The 24,256-nt window shown below is 39.8% G+C and overlaps 1 protein-coding gene across 1 annotated transcript in view; it reads left to right on the top strand.

Annotated features, from left to right (window-relative positions):
- BMAL2 (basic helix-loop-helix ARNT like 2) overlaps positions 1-24,256 on the top strand; it is a 107,781-nt gene that overhangs the window by 33,489 nt on the left and 50,036 nt on the right. The window contains exons 2-3 of the mRNA XM_088837260.1: positions 8,062-8,212; positions 11,270-11,371. Coding sequence (XP_088693386.1) covers positions 8,062-8,212; positions 11,270-11,371 — 253 coding nt within the window. The remainder of the gene's footprint in view (positions 1-8,061; positions 8,213-11,269; positions 11,372-24,256) is intronic.

The raw sequence follows: 24,256 nt of genomic DNA, 5'->3' as shown, positions 1-24,256 counted from the left end.
GTGTTCTGTCAATTTAGTGTGCATTTTGTTTGATGTATGAGAAGGTAAAATTTGTTCTGAAAAAGTCCAGTTTTACCAATCAGACTCATATCAGCAGATGCATTTTCTAATACTTGACTTTAGTATATTCTCCAGATACATTACCTAAATGTCATTTTTAATGATTGTGTTGTTGGTGTTTAGTCGCTAAGTCTTATCTGACTCTTTTGAAACCCCATGGACTATAGCCCACCAGGCTCCTCTGTCCATGGGATTTCCCAGGCAAGAGTACTGGATTGGGTTGCCATTTCCTACTTCAGGGGATCTTCCTAACCCAGGGGTCAAACCTATGTCTCCTGCATTGGCAGGCGGATTCTTTACCACTGAGCCACCAGGGAAGCCCAATGATAGTATAGAATTATACTAAATATATTTGTTTCACTTCCTGTGAACGGTGTTCTCTTAGCCTAAAATACCCATCCAAAAAATGTTTTCAAACATTACTCCCTCCCTAAAATAGACTAAAGTGCCCTTCCCTCTGTATTCTGGCAGGATGAACTCGTAAACCTGCACCTCTGTACAGGCCTAATTGCATCTGTATTTGGTTTCTGTGTCTGTGCACCTGCATATGCACAAATGTATACAGAATTACAAACTTCTTGATGAAAGTGAAAGAGGAGAGTGAAAAATTTGGCTTAAAACTCAACATTCAGAAAACTAAGATCATGGCATCCGGTCCCATCACTTCATGGCAAATAGATGGGGAAACAATGGAAACAGAGAGAGACTTTATTTTTTTGGGCTCCAAAATCACTGCAGATGGTGATGGCAGTCATGAAATCAAAAGATGCTTGCTCCTTGGAAGAAAATCTATGACCAACCTAGACAGCATATTAAAAAGCAGAGACATTATTTTGCCAACAAAGGTCTGTCTAGTCAAAGCTATGGTTTTTCCAGCAGTCATGTATGATGTGAGAGTTGAACTATAAAAAAAGCTGAGCGCTGAAGAATTGATGCTTTTGAACTGTGGTGTTGCAGAAGACTCTTGAGAGTTCCTTGGACTGCAAGGAGATCCAACCAGTCCATCCTAAAGGAAATCAGTCCCGAATATTCATTGGAAGGACTGATGTTGAAGCTGAATCTCCAATACTCGGGCCACCTGATGCAAAGAACTGACTCTTTGGAAAAGACCCTGATGCTGGGAAAGATTGAAGGCAGGAGGAGAAGGGGACAACAGAGGGTGAGATGGTTGGATGGCATCACTGACTCAATGGACATGAGTTTGAGCAAGCTCTGGGAGTTGGTGATGGACAGGGAAGCCTGGCATGCTGCAGTTCATGGGGTCACAAAGAGTCAGATGTGACTGAGTGACTGGCCTGAACTGAACTGAGCTCAGGTACTAAATCTTAACCCTTTCAGACATACTGTCTACCTGGGTTGACTTTTAATAAATATTGTGAAATAATACGGTGTTTTACTCTGCCGAGTAAAAGCTTTTTCATAATTTGTATATTTATAGCAAGTTGATATTTTCCTGTAGTGCCAATTAGTATTTCATTTCTATTATGTGACTAAACGTCTTCCAGTAACTTGTCAGTGGTAAGAAGCAGAATTTGGTTTCCATTGTAACAAATTAGCACAAGCCTGTGAAACAGCTGCTGCTTGTTATTTCAGAGAGCCACTTCCAATTGACAAATCTCATGCCACATAGTGTCATTTCTCCCAGAAGACAATCAGGTGCATTTTTTTCCCTTCTGTGAAAGAAAAATGATAAAAATGAAGTAATGGTAGGGAGTAGGCCTCCTTGTTTGTGAGGTAGGTACCAAGGGAAATTGCATATTCTTTACTGTGGGAATTTCATCATTCCTAGCAGCCCAAATATGTGAATCTGGAAATCCCAATTTTCCACCCCTTTCAGTTTCTCTTTTGAGTGTCTGTGGTTAATGAAATGAAAAGTGGTTCATTCCTTCGGCAAACCCTAAAAACTGTATGTCTGGCACTGTGCTAAGATTTGGAGCTAAAAAGATGACATGGTCCTGAAAACTAAAAGCTTCCAGTGTTGGAGCTTACAGCCAAATAGAGGATCTCATAAATCTTTCCCCTGCCTCTTTTTTTGTTGATTCCGTGGGCTGAACACCCTTTGACATCCTAAAGAGTAGGATCTTAATGAAGCAACCAAAAGCATCAGAAGCAATTAAATTTCAAGTGAAAGCACTTAGTACTGAGAAGGACACAGAATCAATTTTCTGGTGTTCTTGAAAAAAGTGCATAACCTGAATTTAGTCATCAGGGAATAACAGAAAAAGCTAAATGAGAGACAATCTATACAATACTTGCTAACTACCCTTCAAAAATATCAATAAAGATGAAAGAAAACAAGATATTAAAAAAAAAACTGAGGACAATTAATAGGCACTTTTTTTAACCTAGCATTACTGAGATTCATTTATGCTGAATATATCAGTACTGCATTCATTTTTAACTACTCTTAGTATTCTATCCAGTGAATAAACAGTTTATCCATTTGTTGAGGGAAATTCAAGAGTTTCTAGTTTTCTCATTAATTTTTGTTGTTCAGGTGCAAGCCATGCTATGAAGGTATTTCTTGTACATATCTCCTAAGATAGAGATCCCCCACCTTGGACTGCACAGCAGGAGGTGGGTGGCAGGTGAATGAGCAAAGTTTCATCTGTATTTACAGCTGCTCCCCATCCCTCGCATTACCACCTGAGCTCTGCCCCCTGTCAGGTCAGGGGCAGCATTAGATTCTCACAGGGGCATGAACTCTAACCCTAAAGTCAAGGCAGAATATCCTGAGATTGCTGCAAAACAGAAATAAAGAGCACCAGAAATATAATGTGCTTAAATCATACTGAAATCATCCCCCACCCCTGGTCCATGGAAAACTTGTCTTCCATGAAAACAGTGTCTGGTGCGGAAATAGTTGCAAATGGCTGTTGTGAGATATATAAGAGTTTCTCCATATACTTAGGAATGAAACTCTAAACCATGTTATTTGCATATGTTTCACTTTATTAGTGAAAATAAAACTAACGCAAAAATAGTTTCCAAAGTACTTGTAGCAATTTATTTTCCCACCAACAGAGTTTTCCATTTATCTTTCCATTGCTCTACAGTCTCACTTACACTTGGTATCATTAAACTTTTCATTTGTAGCCATTAGATGGGTATGCAGTATGTCACTATAGTTTACTTTGGATTTTCCTGATTACTAATGAAATTGAGTATCTTTTCATTTTTGTATTGATAACTGGAATTTATTTTATGCAGTGCCCATTAAAGTCTTTCCAGTTTTCTGCTGGGTTGTTGTATTGGTCTTTTTCATATTGATGCAATGGCATTCTTTATACAGTCCACAGAGTAACCCTTTATTGTTTATATGTGTAGCAAATATCTTCTCCCGGTTTGTGACTTTTAGTTTCCTTCTCTTCATAGTGCCTTTGGATGAATATTAATTTTAAGACGAATTTAGTCAGTCTTTTCCTTTATCGTTTTTACATTTTACGTTTGGGAAACTCTTTCTACACCAATAGCTTATTCTGTCTCCTTAAGAGTATTCTTTGTTAGTTTTGGCCTTTTACTTTAGGTCTTTAATCTAGTTGAATTGAATTTTTATATTTGGTTTGGTTTTTATATTTGACATAAGGTAGTGATTGCAACCATGAAATTAAAAGACGCTTACTCCTTGGAAGGAAAGTTATGGCCAACTTAGACAGCATATTAAAAAGCAGAGACATTACTTTGCCAACAAAGGTCCGTCTAGTCAAGGCTATGGTTTATCTAGTAGTCATGTATGGGTGTGAGAGTTGGACTGTGAAGAAAGCTGATTACTGAAGAATTGATGCTTTTGAACTGTGGTGTTGGAGAAGACTCTTGAGAGTCCCTTGGACTGCAAGGAGATCCAACCAGTCCATTCTAAAGGAGATCAATCCTGGGTGTTCATTGGAAGGACTGATGCTAAAGCTGAAACTCCAATACTTTGGCCATCTCATGAGAAGAGTTGACTCATTGGAAAAGACCCTGATGCTGGGAGGGATTGTGGGCAGGAGGAGAAGAGGACCACAGAGGATGAGATGGCTGGATGGCATCACTGACTCGATGGACATGAGTTTGAGTGAACTCCGGGAGTTGGTGATGGACAGGGAGGCCTGGTGTGCTGTGATTTATGGGGTCACAAAGAGTAGGACACGACTGAGTGACTGAACTGAACTGAAGGGATCTGACTTTATTTTTTTTTGACAGAGAAAATAAGTTGGCACAGGGTTATTTATTAAAAAACTGGACTCGTCATGCTGATTTGAAATTCCACCTCTGACATTTAGCAGATGTCCATATTTATGTGTCTGGGCTCTCCATGATTTTCTTTTGGTCTGTCTATATCTCCAAACCAATACCACCCTGTCTTAATTACCAAAGTATTATAATGCTTGATATATGAGAGGCCCAGTCCTCCCACATTTCCCTTGGCTGTTCATAAGTCATTGCACTACCATATAAATTTTATATTCAGCTTTTGAAGTTCCACCAAAAAAGAGAATATTTTGAGAGGAATTAAACATCCATTTCAGGAGAATTGAAATATTTATGATATTGAGGCCTCACCCATAAACAGGGTGTATTCTTCCATTTATTTAAATCTTTAAATGTTTTAAATAAATTTTTATAATTTTCTCCAGAAGGACCTTATATATTTTCATTAGGTTATACATTTATTCTTGTAGATTATCTCACATGCTAGTAAAGTCATGCTCAAATTCTCAAAGCCAGGCTTCAGCGATATGTGAACCATGAACTTCCAGATGTTCAAGCAGGTTTTAGAAAAGGCAGAGGCACCAGAGATCAAATTGCCAACATCTGCTGGATCATGGAGAAAGCAAGAGAGTTCCAGAAAAACATCTATTTCTGCTTCATTGACTATGCCAAAGCCTTTGACTGTGTGGATCACAATAAACTGTGGAACATTCTGAAAGAGATGGGAATACTAGACCACCTAACCTGCCTCTTGAGAAACCTGTGTGCAGGTCAGGAAGCAACAGTCAGAACTGGACATGGAACAACAGACTGGTTCCAAATAGGAAAAGGAGTACGTCAAGGCTGTATATTGTCACCCTGCTTATTTAATTTATATGCAGAGTACATCATGAGGAACGCTGGGCTGGAAGAAGCACAAGCTGGAATCAAGATTGCCAGGAGAAATATCAATAACCTCAGATATGCAAATGACACCACCCTTATGGCAGAAAGTAAAGAGGAACTAAAAAGCTTCTTGATGAAAGTGAAAGAGGAGAGTGAAAAGATTGGCTTGAAGCTCAACATTCAGAAAACAAAGATCATGGCATCTGGTCCCATCACTTCATGGCAAATAGATGGGGAAACAGTGGAAACAGTGTCAGACTTTATTTCTTTGGGCTCCAAAATCACTGCAGATGCTGATTGCAGCCATGAAATTAAAAGATGCTTACTCCTTGGAAGGAAAGTTATGACCAACCTAGATAGCATATTAAAAAGCAGAGACATTACTTTTCCAACCAAGGTCCGTCTAGTCAAGGCTATGGTTTTTCCCGTGGTCATGTATGGATGTGAGAGTTGGACTGTGAAGAAAGCTGATCGCCGAAGAATTGCTGCTTTTGAACTGTGGTGTTGGAGAAGACTCTTGAGAGTCCGTTGGACTGCAAGGAGATCCAACCAGTCCATTCTGAAGGAGATCGATCCTGGGTGTTCATTGGAAGGACTGATGCTAAAGCTGAAACTCCAATACTTTGGTCACCTCATGCAACGAGTTGACTCACTGGAAAAGACTCTGATGTTGGGAAAGGTTGAGGGTGGGAGGAGAAGGGGACGACAGAGGATGAGATGGCTGGATGGCATCACCGACTCTATGGACATAAGTTTGAGTGAACTCCGGGAGTTGGTGATGGACAGGGAGGCCTGGCGTGCTGTGATTCATGGGGTCGCAAAGAGTCGGACACAACTGAGCGACTGAACTGAACATTTATTCTTATATATTTGTTCTTTAGTATATTATATTCTTTATAATTGTTCTATATTTTTGAAGTTATTGTAAATTATATTTTTTAAGTATCATTTTCTTATAGTATGTTACTGGTGAATAGAAAGACAGTTGATTTTGTGTATTGACTTTACACTCATACAGCCAACCTTGATCCACTCCCTAATTTTAATATTATTTTTTCTTCCTTTCCAATTATACTTCAAGTATGGTTTCTTGCCTTATTCCACTGACAGGTCTTCTATTAATAATACAGTGTTGAAAGATGTTCTTTTGTTGTTGTTTTGTTTAATGTTTTTGTTTCTGATTGTGAAAAGATTTTTTCAATGTTTCTTCATTAGTATTTCTGAATCTTTTAAGATAATCATACTTTTTCAATGAGCTCTTATTGTGGTAAACTATATTCATTAATTTACTAATATTAAACCAATATTACATTCCTTGGATACAACTATCTTGGTCATGATGGGTTATTTTTTTAATCCATTTCTGAGTTTTTTTAATATTATGTTAGGGTTTTTATATCTTTGTTCATAGATGAGATTAGGCCTATAGTTATCCTGTTTTGTACTGCCATTGTCAAATTTTAATATCAAATTTATGTAAACCTTATAAAAAGAGTTGAGGGACAAAGAATTCCTTCTTCTTCTATGAAAATGGAAGTGTTGGTCGTGCCTGATTCTCTGCCACCCATGGACTGCAGCCTCCAGGCTCCTCTGTCCACGAGATTTCCCAGGCAAGAATATTGAAATGGGTTGCCATTCCACTGAACTGAAAACTGAACTGAAAAAAAGTCTTGTCATAGGGTTATTAGAGTTTCCAATCCAGAAGAACCTATGTTTAGCTTTTTTGATCTATACTAATTTGTATTCTAATTCGGTATTTCTAGTGTTATTTTCACAATTTCCTTTCTCCTAATTCTTTAGATTTATTTTAGTTATTTTTTCCTGATTTCTTAAAAAATGATTAGCTCGTTAAATTTCAATCATTTTTTCTTTAAACACTAAGGGTTAAAATTTCCCTGTAAGTCAGTTCAGGTTTAATTGAATTTTAGTCAATTCAGGACTAAAAATATTCATGTCCTGTGACCTTGTTAACCTGTTTCTGGGATACTATCCACAAGAAATAAGTAGAAGATGAAAAGAGTTAGCCAGTAGATAAAAAGTTTTATACACATAGATAAAAGCACACTGCATATTTATGATGGTGAAAAAAATAGAAACAAACTTGGATTCCAACAATAGAAGAGTGGTTAAGTAGCTATGACACAGCTGCATGATAGCATATTATGGAGTCATTAGAATCATTTATAAAGAATTTATAATAACACTGTAAAGTTATTATCATAATGATATGTAAATAATGCAGAATATACACTATGATTTCAATTACTATAAAAACAACTATAGAAAAAATTCTAAAAGGAAGTCATTCTAAATAGTAACATTAGTGAAATTTCACATTGGTGAAATTTGGATTTCCCCCTTCCATTCCACCTTTTTGTGTTTTCTGTATTTCCTGCAGTATCCATATATATTTTTTATAATTAGGGAAAATAAAGATACAGACTAACAATACATTGTTAACTAATATTTGGTTGTGTGTAATTAGTCTTTCATTCCATGTCATTTAAAAAATATATTTATATTTGGCTGCACTGGGTCTGCTTGCTACCCGTAGGTTTCTCTAGTTGAGGTGATCAGTTCTCTAGGTGAACTAGCAGCAGCTGCTGGCTCCTCACTGTGGTGGCTTCTATTGTTGCAGAGTATAGGCTCTAGGGCACACGAGCTTCAGTAGTTGTGGCAAGTGGGCTCTGGAGCAGAGGCTCAGTTGTTGTGGCATACGAGCTTGGTTGTGCCACTACGTTGGTAGACTGTGGCATGTGGCAGGGGATTCCCAACCACTGGACCACCAGAGAAGTCCCCCATTTTATTGTTTCCTTGACATTTTAAAATATCAAAGTATAAAACCATTTAAAATATGTGATATAGATATATAAAGTGAAAATTAATGTTTCAAGTAGATGCTTTATTGCAGTTTATGTCTCACAGGTAAAGTATTGATGGAAGGGAACCAGTGCATTGCTTCCGTGGTTTCCAGTCATCTAAGCCCCTGGACTAAACCAATAGCCACTGGATCCTTCAGCCCACATGTGACAGAGTTGCCAAGAAAACGAAGACGAAGTGATTCAGACCCATCGCAGTAAGTGAATTTGTTCCTGTAACCCCAGGAAATCTTCAACCCTAGGGAGAAAAGAAAGATATTCCATTTTAAACAAATTAAAACCTTTTGTTTCTTCTTATTTTTTTTAATTGAAGTGTAGTTGATTTATAATTTTGTGTTAGTGTCTGGTGTATAGCCAAGTGATTCAGTTATACATATACATATATATTCTTTTCTATTATGGTTTAATATATGGATGTTAAATGCTTGTGCTGACCTGTACAATAGGACCTTGTTGTTTATCCATTCTAGACTGTCTATAATAGTTTGTGTCTGTTAGTCCCAAATTCTCAATTCACACCCCCTCCTTGGCAACTGCAAGTCTGTTCTCTATGGCTGTGAGTCTATTTCTGTTTTGTAGATAGGTTCACTTGTGTCATATTTACATTCCACATATAAGTGATATCATGTGGTATTTGTCTTTTTCTTTATGACTTACTTTGCTAGTATGATCATCGCTAGGTCCATCCATGTATCAGCAGAATGCATTATTTCATTCTTTTTTACCCCTGAGTAACATGAGTTTGAGTGAACTCCGGGAGTTGGTGATGGACAGGGAGGCCTGGCATGCTGTGATTCATAGGGTCGCAGAGAGTCGGACACGACTGAGCGACTGAACTGAACTGAACTGAACTGAGTATTCTATTGTGTGTGTGTGTGTATATATATATATATATTATATAGGTATTATATATATATCTCTTTTTTAGAAAAAGATTACTTTTAAATTATTATTTTAAATTACATGGTAATTAAAAATTTGGACAGGGTAGATTATTTATCCACCTGGCTGCTACCTCTGTCATTAACTGATCCAGCTCTTAAGGTTATTAGCTATCCAGGAAGGTCAACTGGGATTTGAAAGACATAGGAACTTGAGGTTAATTTACTTAACAGTTAAGGTCACAGCAAGATATTTGCCTTCCTAATTGAAATACTTAACCTTGAGGAAAACATCTTGCATGTTTGGCTGAAAATAATCATAACTTGCTTCTTGATTTACTCATCGTTTATGTAACAACCAACCCTTGGTTATCTGTGGCAACTTTAATCAATAAAAACTCTTGTTTTCCATGTTTGTTAAGCTAAGCAGATAATAAAATCAATGTTGAGAATACTTTCTATCTCCTTGTTCATTTTGTTGCCTAATGCAGCTTGCAGTCTCAAATATTCTTTAATGATCTCCTCAAACATAGGCTTTTTATAGTGAAAATAATAGGGCAAGATAAATATAACAATCTAGAACAATTCATTTTAAGCTGGTACTTTCTTTACATAAACGTGAAAGTTGATGACCATTCTCCATCATGAATGACAGGAAAAGTCCTTAGTAGGGGACACAATAAAGATGTAATGAAATATCCAACTCTTTTTAACTCAGTTCTTCCTAGTATACTTTATAATTTAGCTTCAGTTTCCAAGATGGCAGAATCAGTGTTATTCAAATATAAGCACCAACACACTTCCCAAGCCATATATAAATGTATATAAAGATTGTATACATAAAAGTATATGAAGATTATGTACTGTTTTTGATTGTCTGTATTCTCTTAGTCTCTTCCAATAAAGTGGATGATTATAAATAACTACAGTTGACCAAGTGACAGTCTACCTAGAACTGTTTGCTGTTCTACATCCTTAATTATCAGGTGGTAGTCCCCTTCCCAGGTGGCTCTGGGCTTCCCAGGTGGTCCCAGTGGTAAAAGAACCTGCCTGCCAGTGCAGGAGATGGAAGAGATGCAGGTTCGATCCCTGGGTCAGGAAGATCCCCTGGAGAAGTAAATGGCAACCCACTCCAGGATTCTTGGAGCCTGGAGAATCCCATGGACAGAGGGACCGGTGGGCTATGGTGCATAGCATCGCAGAGTCGGATATGACTAGAGAGACTTAGCATGCATGCAGTCCTCATTCACCTTGAGCTAGAAATGTTAGTCCATTTTATTTTCTTCTTTTTTCTTTAGAATCATAAGTACCATTGTTCTTTCTTAATATTTAAATAAGAATATAACTTTCAAGTGAGAACTAGAATCACACAATAGAACTTGCGTCACACCTGTCCCAAGGGGCCATGGTTGAGCCCTTACAGTGGTTTTGAGAGTGAATGGAAAAATGAGGGCAGTGACAAGGGAAATACTGGAAATATCAGTTCAATATCAGTTCAATTCAGTCACTCAGTTGTGTTTGACTCTTTGTGACCCCATGGACTGCAGCATGCCAGGCTTCCCTGTCCATCAGCATTGCCGGGAGCTTGCTCAAACTCATATCCATTGAGTGGTGATGCCTTCCAATCAACTTATCCTCTGTCATCCCCTTACCTCCTACCTTCAATCTTTACCAGCATCAAGGTCTTTTCTAATGATTCAGTTCTTCATATCAAGTGGCCAAAGTATTGGAGTTTCAGCTTCAGCATCAGTCCTTCCAGTGAATATTCAGGGTGGATTTCCTTTAGGATGGACTGGTTAGATCACCTGTCCAAGGGACTCTCAAGAGTCTTCTCCAACACCACAGTTCACAAGCATCAATTCTTCGGTGATCAGCTTTCCTTTATGGTCCAACTTTCACATCCATGCATGACTACTGGAAAAACCATAGCTTTGACTATATGAACCTTTGTCGGCAAAGTCTCTGCTTTTTAATATATTGTCTAAGTTTGTCATAGCTTTTCTTCCAAGGAGCAAGCATCTTTTAACTTCATGGCTGCAGTCACCATCTGCATTGATTTTGAAGCCCTAGAAAATATAGTGACAATATACTGACAGATAATGTCTTTCTGACAGAAGGCAATCCTAAAGATTATTTATTACACACATTTTAGAAAATGAAGCAGCTAAAACTCAGAAACAGCAAGTGCCTTGCCCAACATTATCCAGCTAGTTGGAATGCCTAATTGTCAGAGTAGTGGTTTCCTATTTACACCCTACTTCCTGTCTCTCTGCAGCTGGACAGGGGAGGGTGTTTCTATCACATGAAGACAGCCATGCTGTCCAATTTTCCAGCATATCTGGTAGGGATGACCCAAGGCCTCTTCCCTGCCAGGTCAGGAATCATGAAAGAAAAAGTGGTGGAAAAACTTTCTCAGAATCTCTTTACCTGTCTCCTTTCAACAAGGGTAGAAATGTCAGCATTCAGTTGTAGCAGGTAAGTACTGGACTCTCATGTGACATAATTTCTACTTGAAGAGCACATAGAGTGGCAGCAGAAAGTGAGTGTACACCCCCTGATTTGCTCATTATCTATCCCAGAACTTCTCCACTCTGCCCCAATCCTTCTTTCATCTCACCATTTTCCATCCTAATGAAATAAGGGATGTCAAAGTGCTTTATGAATTTTAAAAAGTACTGACTGTTGCAGCATCCTTCCCAGAGACTCAGGGCATGAGGTTGATTTCATTGGTGGAGACTCCAAACGCTGGATATCTTTAAACAGAAGAGAATGTGTGAGCAGTTTCGCCCTTTCTGCAGCACTGTTGGATTTGAATGGAGAGCTGCTTCTTTAAAAGGGTCATTGATGAAGATTCCTTGGAATGCAATCATTAAACATTTATTGACTATCTACAATGTGATATCTACGTTAAACATTTATTGAGTATCTACAATATATCTACTGAGTGCTGCAGTCCATGGGGTTGCAAAGAGTCAGACACGACTGAGTGATTGAATTGAACTGAAGAATGTGATACCCAGTAGAGGAGGAGGAAGACATATATAAGGCACAATCAGTTCAGTTCAGTCGCTCAGTCGTGTCCGACTCTTTGCGACCCCATGAATCGCAGCACACCAGGCCTCCCTGTCCATCACCAACTCCCGGAGTTCACTCAAACTCATGTCCATCTAGTTGGTGATGCCATCCAGCCATCTCATCCTCTGTCGTCCCCTTCTCCTTCTGCCCCCAATCCTTCCCAGCATCAGAGTCTTTTCCAGTGAGTCAACTTGTCGCATGAGGTCGCCAAAGTATTGCAGTTTCAGCCTTAGCATCAGTCCTTCCAATGAACACCCAGGACTGATCTCCTTTAGAATGGACTGGTTGGATCTCCTTGCAGTCCAAGGGACTCTCAAGAGTCTTCTCCAACACCACAGTTCAAAAGCATCAATTCTTCAGCACTCAGCACAATAAATTTGTACAAATGGGAAAGATACAAAGAATTATTACATATCATGATAATTTCCATAAGAGGGACCCTAGATATTATGGCAGCAAAGCAAATTGGGTGTTTAAATAATAATGAGATCAGAAGCGAAGAACAGCTTCCTGGAAATGTTAATGGCAGCTAAGTTTTGAATGAAAAATGGGGATGGACCATTCAGAGCAGAAGTAGAGAAGGTATTTCAGGCAGTAGGAGCAGCTCTGCAGAAGCATAGAGTATGAAGCAGCGCACTGATGATCAGGAAACAAATAATTGTCACAGTAGAGCAGAGGACACACCAGGAGGTGGGTGAGCTGTGACACTTGAGGGATAAACTCGGACTAGGTTATGAATGTCTGCTGAACTAAAGAAACTGAAAAGTAAAATGAAAGTGTTAGCCGCTCAGTCGTGTCCAACTCTTTGCAACCCCATGGCTTGTAGCTACCAGGCTCCTCTGTCTATGGCATTCTCCAGGCAAGAATACTGGAGTGGGTTGCCATTCCCTTCTCCAGGGGATCTTCCGGACGGAGGGATTGAACCCGGGTCTCCTGCATTGCAGGCAGATTCTTTACTGTCTGAGCCATCAGGAAAGCCTGAAAAGTGTCTTAAATGCAATAAGGAAAATGGAGGGATTTTGAGAACTTGATCAGATTACATTTGTAAAACTTTTGTTTACCTTTGCACTTTTAAAAAAGCTTTTTTTATTGTAGTAAAATATATGTAACATAAAATTTGACATTTTAACCACTTTTAAGTGTACAATTCAGTGGCATTGATTACATTCACAATGTTGTACAATCATCAGCATTGTCTGCTTCTAAAACTTCTCCAACACTGTACCCATGAAACAGTAGTTTTCCCTTCCTTTCCCTGGCCCCTGGTAAACTCTAGCCTACTTTCGAGCTCTGAGAATTTGCCTATTCTAGATATGTCATCTAAGTGGAATCATACAATATTTCTGGCTTATTTCACTTAGTGTAGCACTTTTACGTTTCACCTTCATTGTAGCGATGTAGCAGAACTTCATTCTTTCTTACGGCTGAATCATATTCCATTGTGTGTATATGCCACATCCTATTTATCCATTCATTTGTTGGTGGAATTTGGGTTGTTCCCACTTTTTGGCTGTTGTGAATAATACTGCTGTGAACGTTGGTGCACGAGTATCTGAGTCTCTGCTTTCAATTTCAGTTCTTTTGATTATATACCTACAAGTCGAATTGCTGGGTCAGATGGTAATTCTATGTTTAGTGTTTGAGGAACCACCAAACTGTTTTCCACAGTACCTTCACCATTTTACATTCCCACCAGAAATGTGTGAGGGATCCAATTTCTGCATATCCTTGCTGACACTTGTTATTTTCCGTAAAAAAAAAAGCTATCCTAGTAAGTGTGAAGTGGTACAGATTTATATTTTTAAAGGAGCACTCAGGTGTGGAGGATGCACTGAAGGAGGAAAATCCATCAGGCAGAGAAAACAGCAGAGAGACGGTTGCTGGGGAATGGGTTTTCTGAGCACTGGTCCAAGAGAGTAGCCTGGGCAGGAAGGGCCTGGAGAGGGAGGGACATATTATGGCACATTTAGAAGAGAGAATCTCTAAGATTCACTCTTGTTCATGAGAGGAGTAGGAATTTAAGAAGCATCCACATTTTCTGACTTGGACCTCGATGGAAGATGGTATTTCATTCATTGATTTTGAGGGGAAGATGATGAATTCAGTTTTGGCTACAAGGAGAATGTGACATTTATGGGAATCTTTAAGTAGGCAGTTGGACATAAGGGTCTGGAACTCAGGGTTGAGGCGTGGCCTGGAGATGGAGATTCAGACACTGTTAATGTATAAAGAACAAGAGCGGTGACTGGCATGGATGCAGGTATGGGTGCAGGAAAGATGGGGGAGGCTCAGGGAGGAGGGGTGCCTACCCAAAATTTGAGGAGATGGGGCTGTAAAATGAGCATGGTGTCTCAGAAGGGAAAGGAAGAAAGTTTCAAAAGGGAGAAAGGCATGGAAAGCAGCAAATTGGAGGAGTGTTTTGACCGTATTTGCTTCCGATTTCATTTGTTTTTGCTTGATTTATGAGTAGGGCCTACATTTCATTCAAAATGCAGTGAAAGTAGTTTTCAAGGAAACCTCCACTGTGTTTTGAAAAAGTTATACTACTTAGTATAAGAAGCTACACCAAGAAAATGCATCTAAGTAATGTTAATGTTATTAATATCAGTGAGCTTATTAAAATTCATAAGTAAAAATATCTTTACTATAGACCAAATGCCAGCATGGAGAAAACATACAAAGAGCAAATTTACTAATGTTTAGGTTCATGTTGCGAAGGAATGAACTGTTTGACTAACAAGATCGTGCCTTTTTTCTGTTCTGCACAAGACTATTAAAGTGTATTTTGATTTCTTAAGTATAGTTGGTTTGGATTTCATCAAGGAGGCAAATTTAGTCAGTGAGTTAATTTGCTAAGATATGTATAATCAAAGCAAAAGCATGATTTAAAACAGTTAAACTTTACCGTTTGAAATTGAAGTAATATATATCTATATATGGGTCTTTCATGGTGGCTCAGCGGTAAAGAATCTGCCTGCAATGCAGGAGACCCGGGTTCGATCCCTGAGTCAGGAATATCCCCTGGATGGGGCATGGCAACCCACTCCAGTATTCTTGCCTGGAGCATCCCATGGACAGAGGAGCCTGGCGGCCTGCAGTCCATAGGATCGCACAGAGCCGGACACGACTGAAGCAACTAAGCAGCTGCTGTGACCCCATAGACGGAAGTCCACCAGGCTCCCCTGTCCCTGGGATTCTCCAGGCAAGAACACTGGAGTGGGTTGCCATTTCCTTCTCCAATGTGTGAAAGTGAAAAGTGAAAGTGAAGTCGCTCAGTTGTGTCCGACCCTTAGCGACCCCATGGACTGCAGTCTACCAGGCTCCTCCATCCATGGGATTTTCCAGGCAATAGTACTGGAGTGGCTTGCCATTGCCTTCTCCAAACTAAGCAGCAGCGTATCTATATATAGGGATTCTCAGGTGGCTTAGTGGTTAAGAATCCATTTGCCAATTCAGGAGACATGGGTTCAATCCATGGATCTTAAAAATCCCTTGGAGAAGGAAATGGCAAGCTACTCCAGTATTCTTGCCTGGGAAATTCCATGGACAGAGTCTGGTGGGCAACAGTCCATGGGGTCGCAAAGAGTAGGACATAACTGAGCAACTGAGCACATATGCATATGTGTATATAATTCCAGATCATTAGGAAGAAAATCATTCATCCTGTATCATTATTTTCTACTTTAATCCTTAGATATGAAGTCAGGCAGAAAAGAGAGGGGGAAAAAAAGCTGACTTAATCTAACACTCTCTATTGCAGGCTGATAATGAGAGAGGCATAGAGGAAGGCACATGAGCCTACATAGAATAAGCTTCATTGGCCTCCTGTTAGGTCTATGACCTCGAGCAGTAACCTTATTGGGCCTCAATTCCTTCATCTGTAAAGTGGGGAGAGTAATAACTACATGGAAATCAGTCTTGAGTATTTATTGGAAGGACTGATGCTGAAGCTGAAAGTCCAATACTTCGGCCACCTGATGTGAAGAACTGACTCATTGGAAAAGACCCTGATGCTGGGAATGATTGAAGGCTGGAGGAGAAGGGGATGACAGAGGATGAGATGGTTGGATGGCATCACCGACTCGATGGACATGAGTTTGAGTAAACTCCGGGAGTTGGTGATGGACAGGGAGGCCTGGTGTGCTGCAGTCCATGGGGTTGGAAAGAGTCGGACATGACTGAGTGATTGAACTGAACTGAATAAATACATGATTCTTAAATGCTGTCAGAATCAAATAACACATGTGAAAATACTTTTGATAAAGTGTCATCAAAGCTATTTATTTAGACAGTGATAAGGAAAAACATCCTTTGATTAAGCTTTTATCTTAGTGGTCCTTTTTTATTTGGAACATTTATATGCATCTCTTCAGAAATTTTATTAAGTCTTCTATAAACAGCACGTATTATCTTTTTTAAGCAGGAAAATATTATTGAAACCTCAAATAAAATACATCATTTGAATAAAATAGTTTACAGGTAGATCAAACTCTTTTCAAAGTCTAGAAAATGATCATTATTGAGTCTTCTAAAAGAGAGAAGCTTGGCAACATGAGTCCGAAGCCTTAAAGTAGTTATCCATGCGTTGTACATCTGAAGGATTATCCTGGACTTTCCTGGTGGCTCAGACAGTAAAGAATCTGCCTGCAATGTGGGAGAACCAAGTTCTATTCCCGGATTGGGAAGATACCTAGGAGAAGGGAATGGTTACAAACTGCAGTATTCTTGCCTGGAGAATCCCATGGACAGAGGATCCTGGCAGGCTACAATGAATGGGGTCACCAAGAGTCAGATAAGACTGAGTGACTAACAAAGTTTTGTCCTAGGAGGATAATTGAAGATGCATGCACCACAGTGGTATTAGGCACACTATTTATAATATTGAAAAATTAGAATATTGAGATATCTAGTAATAGAAAATTATTAAATAAATTATAGCATAGCTAACCAGTGGGCCACTATTTAGTCATTAAAAATTATGTTCTTCAAGAATATTTGAAGCTAGGAGAAAATATTTATGTTACAAGTGTTAAGTGAATCAGACAAGACATGAAAAATTTTACACTGTCATCTGAATTTTATTTTATATATTTATATCAGTATATACACAATATAGAACACAAATCTGTATAAATATCCTCCATGCTCCACAACTCCCCCTCCCCATGACTAAGTTAAATAGTCAAAGCTGTTTTTGTATGTATCTAGATGCATGTCTGGGCTTCCCAGGTGACTCAATAATAAAGAATCCACCTGCCAATGCAGGAGACTCAAGAGATGCAGGTTCGATCCCTGGGTCAGGGAGATCCCCCTGGAGAAGGTCATGGCAACCCACTCCATTATTCTTGCCTGGAGAATCTCATGGACAGAAGAACCTGGCAGGCTACAGTCCACAGGGTCACAAAGAATCGGACACGACTGAGCAACTAAGCACACACACAGATACATGTCTACGAAAATCATGTAGGGGAGACCCATTAAAATGTTGATTGTAATTATTTCCAGATGAGATTTTGGAAGCTTTACTGTGAATTTTTAAAATGCCCTTTCAAAAATTAATGCACTTGGGAGTGTATATTTTAAAACACATATTTGAAGAAAAACTACTCAGCCTGCATGATTCTTTAATGTGGAAAGTATTTTATCACCATCACTTTGGTAGTGGTCTGGTGACTACACTCTGAATGAATAAATACACTGCCACATATGTACAGGTATGTAAGTATATATATATAAATATTTATACACACACATATATACATTTAGAATGTTCTGCTAAGGCATATGCTAATGTGAAAGTTAATATTATTGGCAAGTAATCAGTTTCCAGTTTTCAAGATTATTTCTTATTGTCTAGATGAATTTTCAGACAAAATTAAAGCTCTTAGAGTTTTAATAAATTTTCAGGCTATGTAATACAGCTATTACAACATTTTTGGCTAAACCATCCATTGTTTTAAAAATAGCTATTTTATTTAATGTTATTTCTATGAATATCCTCCTTTTCAAGATTGGCATGGCATAATTTCTAAACAGCAATTAATATTCACTGTTGCTTCACGTAGTTATTGTTACCTGATGGAGATGAGGTACCTGTCAGCTTTGGTACAAGAGCACTCACCCGGACAATGATAATCATTTCAATTAGGAGCTCAGGGTAGCATGTATAACTAAAGCCTTAATAGGAATTAGGATGATTGAACTTAATCTCACATTTATTTCTCAAGAATTACTGAAGATCTGTTTCGTGTAGCTTGATACTTTATCTTGCTTTTTTGAAGAATGGAAGATGGTGAACAACAAGTAAAAATGAAGTCCTTCAGGTATAATGCACCATTGAGAGGGTATATAGTGGGTGGGGAAGGTCACATATGCAGACCATTAGCTGAAGCAAACAGTGATGTCAAGACAGAACAGATTCATGAATATTAGGTTTTTCTATTATGTTCTGCTCTGAGATGTAGTGATCATCATATACCTTATACCTTTTTTCTCTATCTACTTGGATAACATTTTGGCTTATGTGTCTTTAAATTTTTCTTAGAATAGTTATTTATTAAAAACAACTATTATTTTCTTGAAGCACTGGAGAAAACCTAATTCATCCAATAAACAAATCAGAATTACTTACAAGGAACTTCTGATTATTAGGAATCCATCGTCATAAATTCTGTCAATTGTTTCATCATATTCTTTCAACATCAACAAATATTTTTCTACCTCTGGCAACACTGTCAGATCTCAATTTTGCTTTTTCTCCATTTATTCTGTTTTTTTTAAAATTAGACTTCATGAAACTCTGACATGGTTCAAAGTGACAGTAGCTGTTCACAGGATTAAGAGCCAGAGCCCTGATAAATTATTAAGCAGAAAACTGTCCTCTGGGTAGATATACCTTTCTTTAATAAAATTCTCCAAGAAATCTTTTCAAGTGCACCCCCTTCAAGTAAAGTACCTTATTCAAAAACTGGCTATCTCACCTTCCTCTCTGTTTCCTATTTCCCAGCATCACCATTCCTTATTCCCAACTGATGAGAACTGATAAGAACAGTTCTCATCTCCCTCAAATCCTGGCTGTAAGAGAAGACACTTTTCTGCTGTATGTTCTTGGAATCAGGTGGCTCTGTCTACTGCTACTATCTGTAGAAAGAAGAGGTGAACATTCTTCACCTTAGAGGATAACTATTGCATTTTTAAAACATAAATCTTTAATATAAAAATTGTTCTTGAATAGACCATAGTATCCCCTTTATTGATCACAGCCTTGTCATAGTGAAGGTACTTGCATAACTCAATGAAACTATGAACCGCGCCATGCAGAGCCACCCAAGACAAATGGGTCAGAGTGAAGAATTCTGATGAAACATGGTCCACTGGAGGAGGAAATGGCAACCCACTCCAGTATTCTTGCCTGGAGAACCCCATGAACAGTATGGAAAAGCAAAAAGATATGACACCAGAAGATGAGCCCCACAGGTTGGGAGGTGTCCAGTATGCTACTGGGGAAGAGCAGAGGGCAGTTACTAATAGTTCCACAAAGAATAAAGTTGGGCCAAGTGGAAACGATGCTCAATTGTGGATGTGTCTGGTGATAAAAGTAAAGTCTGATGCTATAAATTACAATATTGCATAGGAATCTGGAATGTTAGGTCCATGAATTAAGGTAAATTGAACATGGTCAAGCTGGAGATAGCAAGATTGAATGAACACTGACATCTTAGGAATCAGTGAACTAAAAAGGATGCGAATGGGTGGATTTAATTCAGATGACCCTTATATATACTACTATGGGGAAGAATCGCTTAGAAGAAATGTAGTAGCCCTCATTGTCAACAAAAGTGTCTGAAATGCGTTATTTGGATGCAATCTCAGAAATGACAGAATGATCTCAGTTCATTTCCAAACAAACCGTTCACCATCACAGTAATCCAAGTCTATGCCCCAACAGGAGAAAAGAGAAGTGAAAGGCAAAGGAGAAAAGGAAAGGTTTACTCAACTGAATGCAGAGCTCCAGACAGTAGCAAGGAGAGACAAAAGGCCTTCTTAAATGAACAACGCAAAGAAATAAGAGGAAAACAACAGAATGGGAAAGACTAGAGATCGCTTTAAGAAAACTGGAGCTATCAAGGGAACATTTCATGCAAGGACGGGCATGATAAAGGACAGAAACAGTAAGGACCTAACTTGAGAGTCCCTTGGACTCTAAGGAGCTCAAACCAGTCAATCCTAAAGGAAATCCACCCTGATTATTCATTGGAAGGACTGATGCTGGAGCTGAAGCTCTAATACTTTAACCATCTGATGGGAAGAGCTGATTCTTTGGGAAAAAACCCTGATGCTGGGAAAGATTGAAGGCAGGAGAAGAAGGGGGTGACAGAGGGTGAGATGATTACATAGCATCACTGACTCAATGGACATGAATTTGAACAAACTCTGGGAGATAGTGGAGGACAGAGGAGCCTGATGTGCTGTAGCCTCTCTCACTTAAGTCTCTAAGTCCAGCTCTTGAGATCCCAAGGACTGTAGCCTGCCAGACTCCTCTATCCATGGATTCTCCAGGTATGAATACTGGAGTGGGTTGCCATTCCCTTCTCTAGAAGATCTTCCCAACCCAGGAATCTCCTGCATTGTAGGCAGATTCTTTACCAACTGAGCTATAAGGGAAAACCATGCTATAGTCTATGGGGTTGCAAAGAGTTGGACACAACTTAGTGACTAAACAACAAGTGACTAAACAGCAGACCATAGTATGAGTGAAAGTGAACAAGTCGTGTCTGACTCTTTGTGAACCAATGGACTGTAGCCTGCCAGGCATCTCCATCCATGGGATTTTCCAGGCAGGAATGCTGGAATGGGTAGCCTTTCCCTTCTCCAGTGGATCTTCCTAACCCAGGAATGGAACCGGAGACTCCTGCATTGCAGGTGGATTCTTTACCAACTGAGCGATCAGAGAAGCCCTGTATGTTTCACAGATGATAAAATGTTGGGGTGGGTGTATATCTTTGATTTCAAGAATTAGGTTATTCTACTTTTGACACTTTATGTGAACATTTGTCTGTTTCTCCTATAACACACAGATCATGGAAACTCCAGTGTTTCTATATAAGAAAAGTTTGGGGAAGTCAATCTAATGGGAAAGCGGAAAAATAGGAGATTTGTCCTGATCTATTTTTAGAGACTTTAGATGAAGGAGTGAAAGGAAGGGGAGAAGCACTGATGGAGCTAACAACCCTCCCCGGCCCCCCCAGAAAAAGACCATTCTTTGGCTAATGCCTGGAACCGAGTCCCTGCTTTGGGATGAGCGGGACGGCATTCAAAGTAGTAGTTATCCATTCGCATATGCATTCATGTATGCTAAGTACATCCATTTATGTATGGACAAATGAATGCATGCATGAGCCAACTTTATTTTTGAAGCTGCGGAACCCTTTGCTTAATGAATTCTTACAGCAGCTCCATCATACCCCCACCCCCACTCCAGGAGTCCCTTCATTTCTGCTTTCCTCCACATGACTCCCAAGACCCCTTCCAAAGTTTCAGACTTTGGGAGCACAGTCTGAGGATCAATTTGCTTGCTCCTAGTTATCTACATTTAATTTGAATGCAGCTTCCCTGGTGGCTCAGAGGGTAAAGGGTCTGCCTGCAATGCGGGAGACCCAGGTTCAATCCTTGGGTTGGGAAGATCCCCATAAGAAGGAAATGGCAACCCACTCTGGTGCTCTTGCCTGGAAAATCCCATGGACGGAGAAGCCTGGTAGGCTATGGTCCATGGAGTCGCAGAGTTGGACATGAGTGAACAACTTCACTTTCACTTTAATTTGAATGCCATCCTGTTCATCCCAAAACATGTACTTTGTTCCAGGCATTAGCCAAAGGTGAATGGTTTTTTGGGGGTGCAGGGCACGAGGGGGTTGTTAGCTCCATCAGTGCTTCTCCCCTTCCTCCCACTCCTTCATCTAAAGTCTCTAAAAATAGATCAGGACAAATCTCCTATTTTTTCCCTTTCCCATTAGATTGACTTCCCCCAAACTTTTCTTATATAGAAACTCTGGAGTTGCCATGACCTGTGTGTTGTAGGAGAAACAGACAAATATTCACAGTAAAATGTCAAAAGTAGAATAACCTAATTCTTGAAATCAAAGATATACACCCACCCCCCACATCTTATCGCCTGTGAACCATGTCTTAGCATCAGTGTTATCTTCCTGTCAATTGAGAGCGTTTTTCTGTCTTTGTGCTGCACTAGAGAATGGTGCATCTTACAGCTGATGGTGTCTTAGATTTGGTGAAATATGGTAGTGGTATATTTGATGAAACAACGTACTGAGGTGGCTTTGAGAGGGATGTTAAAGAGAGCTTCCCAGAAGAATAAGTCACCTGGGTTTTGAAGAGGGACTAGGATTGTTTTCCAGGAATATAGGGAGGAAGGGCATTCTAATCCTAAAAGACTGCAAGACAGAGAGGACATGTGAGTTGACCTCGTGTGTTGGAGGATAGCAAGTTATCTGGCATTGCTGCTCTACAACATCCAGACCTGTAGGGGGAAGGAATGGAGAGGTGAAACCAGAGATGAAAGCATGAGCCAGGTCATGAGAACACTGGGATGTCATTAGGGAGTCTGGACTTTCCTCTTTGGCAGTGAAAATGCATGCTAGCATCCCTTATGCAATGGGATTAGATGATTTTGTTTTAAAACAATAATTCTGGAAGTCATGGGTCGGATAGAGTAGATAAGGAAGATACTTGAAGAAGCAGTAATATCAATTTCAAAGGCTTCTAGGGGTTGTGCAATGAGTGTCATGGATACTTGAAGAAGCAGTAATATCAATTTCAAAGGCTTCTAGGGGTTGTGCAATGAGTGTCATGGAGCTTCCCAGTGGCACAGTTGTAAAGAATCCATCTGCCAGTGCAGAAGACATGGGTTCGATCCCTGGGTCAGGAAGCTCCCCTGGGTAAGGAAATGGCTACCCATTTCATATTCTTGCTGGAGAATTCCATGAACAGAGGAGCCTGGCAGGCTACAGTCCATGGGCTCACGAAGTTGGACACAACTGAGAGACTAACGCTAAGACAGTAACGGGTGGGTGGAGAGAACCAAAGACACATTTAAAAAATAATTTTAAAACAAGAATTTGTAGGAGTTTGTGATTATTTGGTTCTTCCAGGTGAAGAAGAATAAAGCGTCTAGCATGAGTCCAGTGGTGCCACCAATCAAGATAAGCCCTATAAAAGGAAAAGGAGTAATCAGGGCTGGCAGAGGAAGAAGTAAAATGAGGCCAGTTGCAAAGAATGCATTCAGTTTGGGATTTGTTGAGTTTTAGGGTGCTTTGAATCACTGACGTGCATCCTTCTAGTTCTGAAGGTCTGGAATTGGATGAGGTATGAATGAGATAGGGATTAAATGCTTAAGTAGCTTATGAGTTGCTGTAAAGCCTTCTGAGAGAATGCGATCTCAGGGTGAAGCTATAGGGTGAAGAAAGAGTAGTGCCAAGTAAGGGATCTCAGGGTACCAGTACTGAAGGACAGAGGAAGAGCTGAGGCGGGAGGATGGAGGAGCAGAAGCCAACGAATAATGAAAAATGCCCTCACTGTCCATCTCAAGGCAGGGAACAGCTGGGGCTGCATAAGATGAGGATGACTTCTGCTAGAGTAGTTTTAGTGGAGTGGGGGCTGTGGGAGGTTGCTTTAATAGACGGAGAGACGCCTGGGAGATGGAAGGTTGAGTGAGACAACAGCCTCAAGAAGCTGGCTGACGAGGGAAGAGGGAAGGGGGAAAAAAAATCTCTAGATTTAGGGAAAATGTTTTTTTTTCCCCTAAAGGGAAGAGATTTGAGCCCATTTATTGACCCATAGAAGGAGCTATGAAAGAGAATGAGCTCAAGATGCTGGTAACTGTTCAAGCGAAGGCCAGAGAAGTTAGCTTTGAATAGAAGGCAACCCATCTCTTTCTCAGGGGCTTCCTGGGTGGTGCAGTGGTAAAGAGATTGCCTGCCAATGCAGGAGATGCAGGAGACTCGGGTTTGATCCCCCGGTTGGGAAAATCCCTGCAGAAGGCACGGCAACCCACTCCAGTATTCTTGCCTGGGAAATCCACGGACAGAGCGAACCCATGGGGTCACAAAGAGTCAGGCATGACTGTGCACACACACACGTCTCTTCCTCTAAGAGGGAAGTGGAAAAAAAAATCCACCTCAGCTCTCATGTGCTAAGTCACTTCAGTCATGTTCGATCCTGTGTCCGACTTCAGTCATGTGACCCTATGGGCCATAGCTTACCAGGCTCCTC

The sequence above is a fragment of the Moschus berezovskii genome, chromosome 6 (assembly GCF_049115385.1).
Source record: "Moschus berezovskii isolate FMDL1 chromosome 6, NW_MosBer_1.0, whole genome shotgun sequence".
In the NCBI taxonomy this organism is placed as follows: Eukaryota; Metazoa; Chordata; class Mammalia; order Artiodactyla; family Moschidae; genus Moschus; species Moschus berezovskii.
This window is presented reverse-complemented; position numbering and strand designations above follow the sequence as displayed.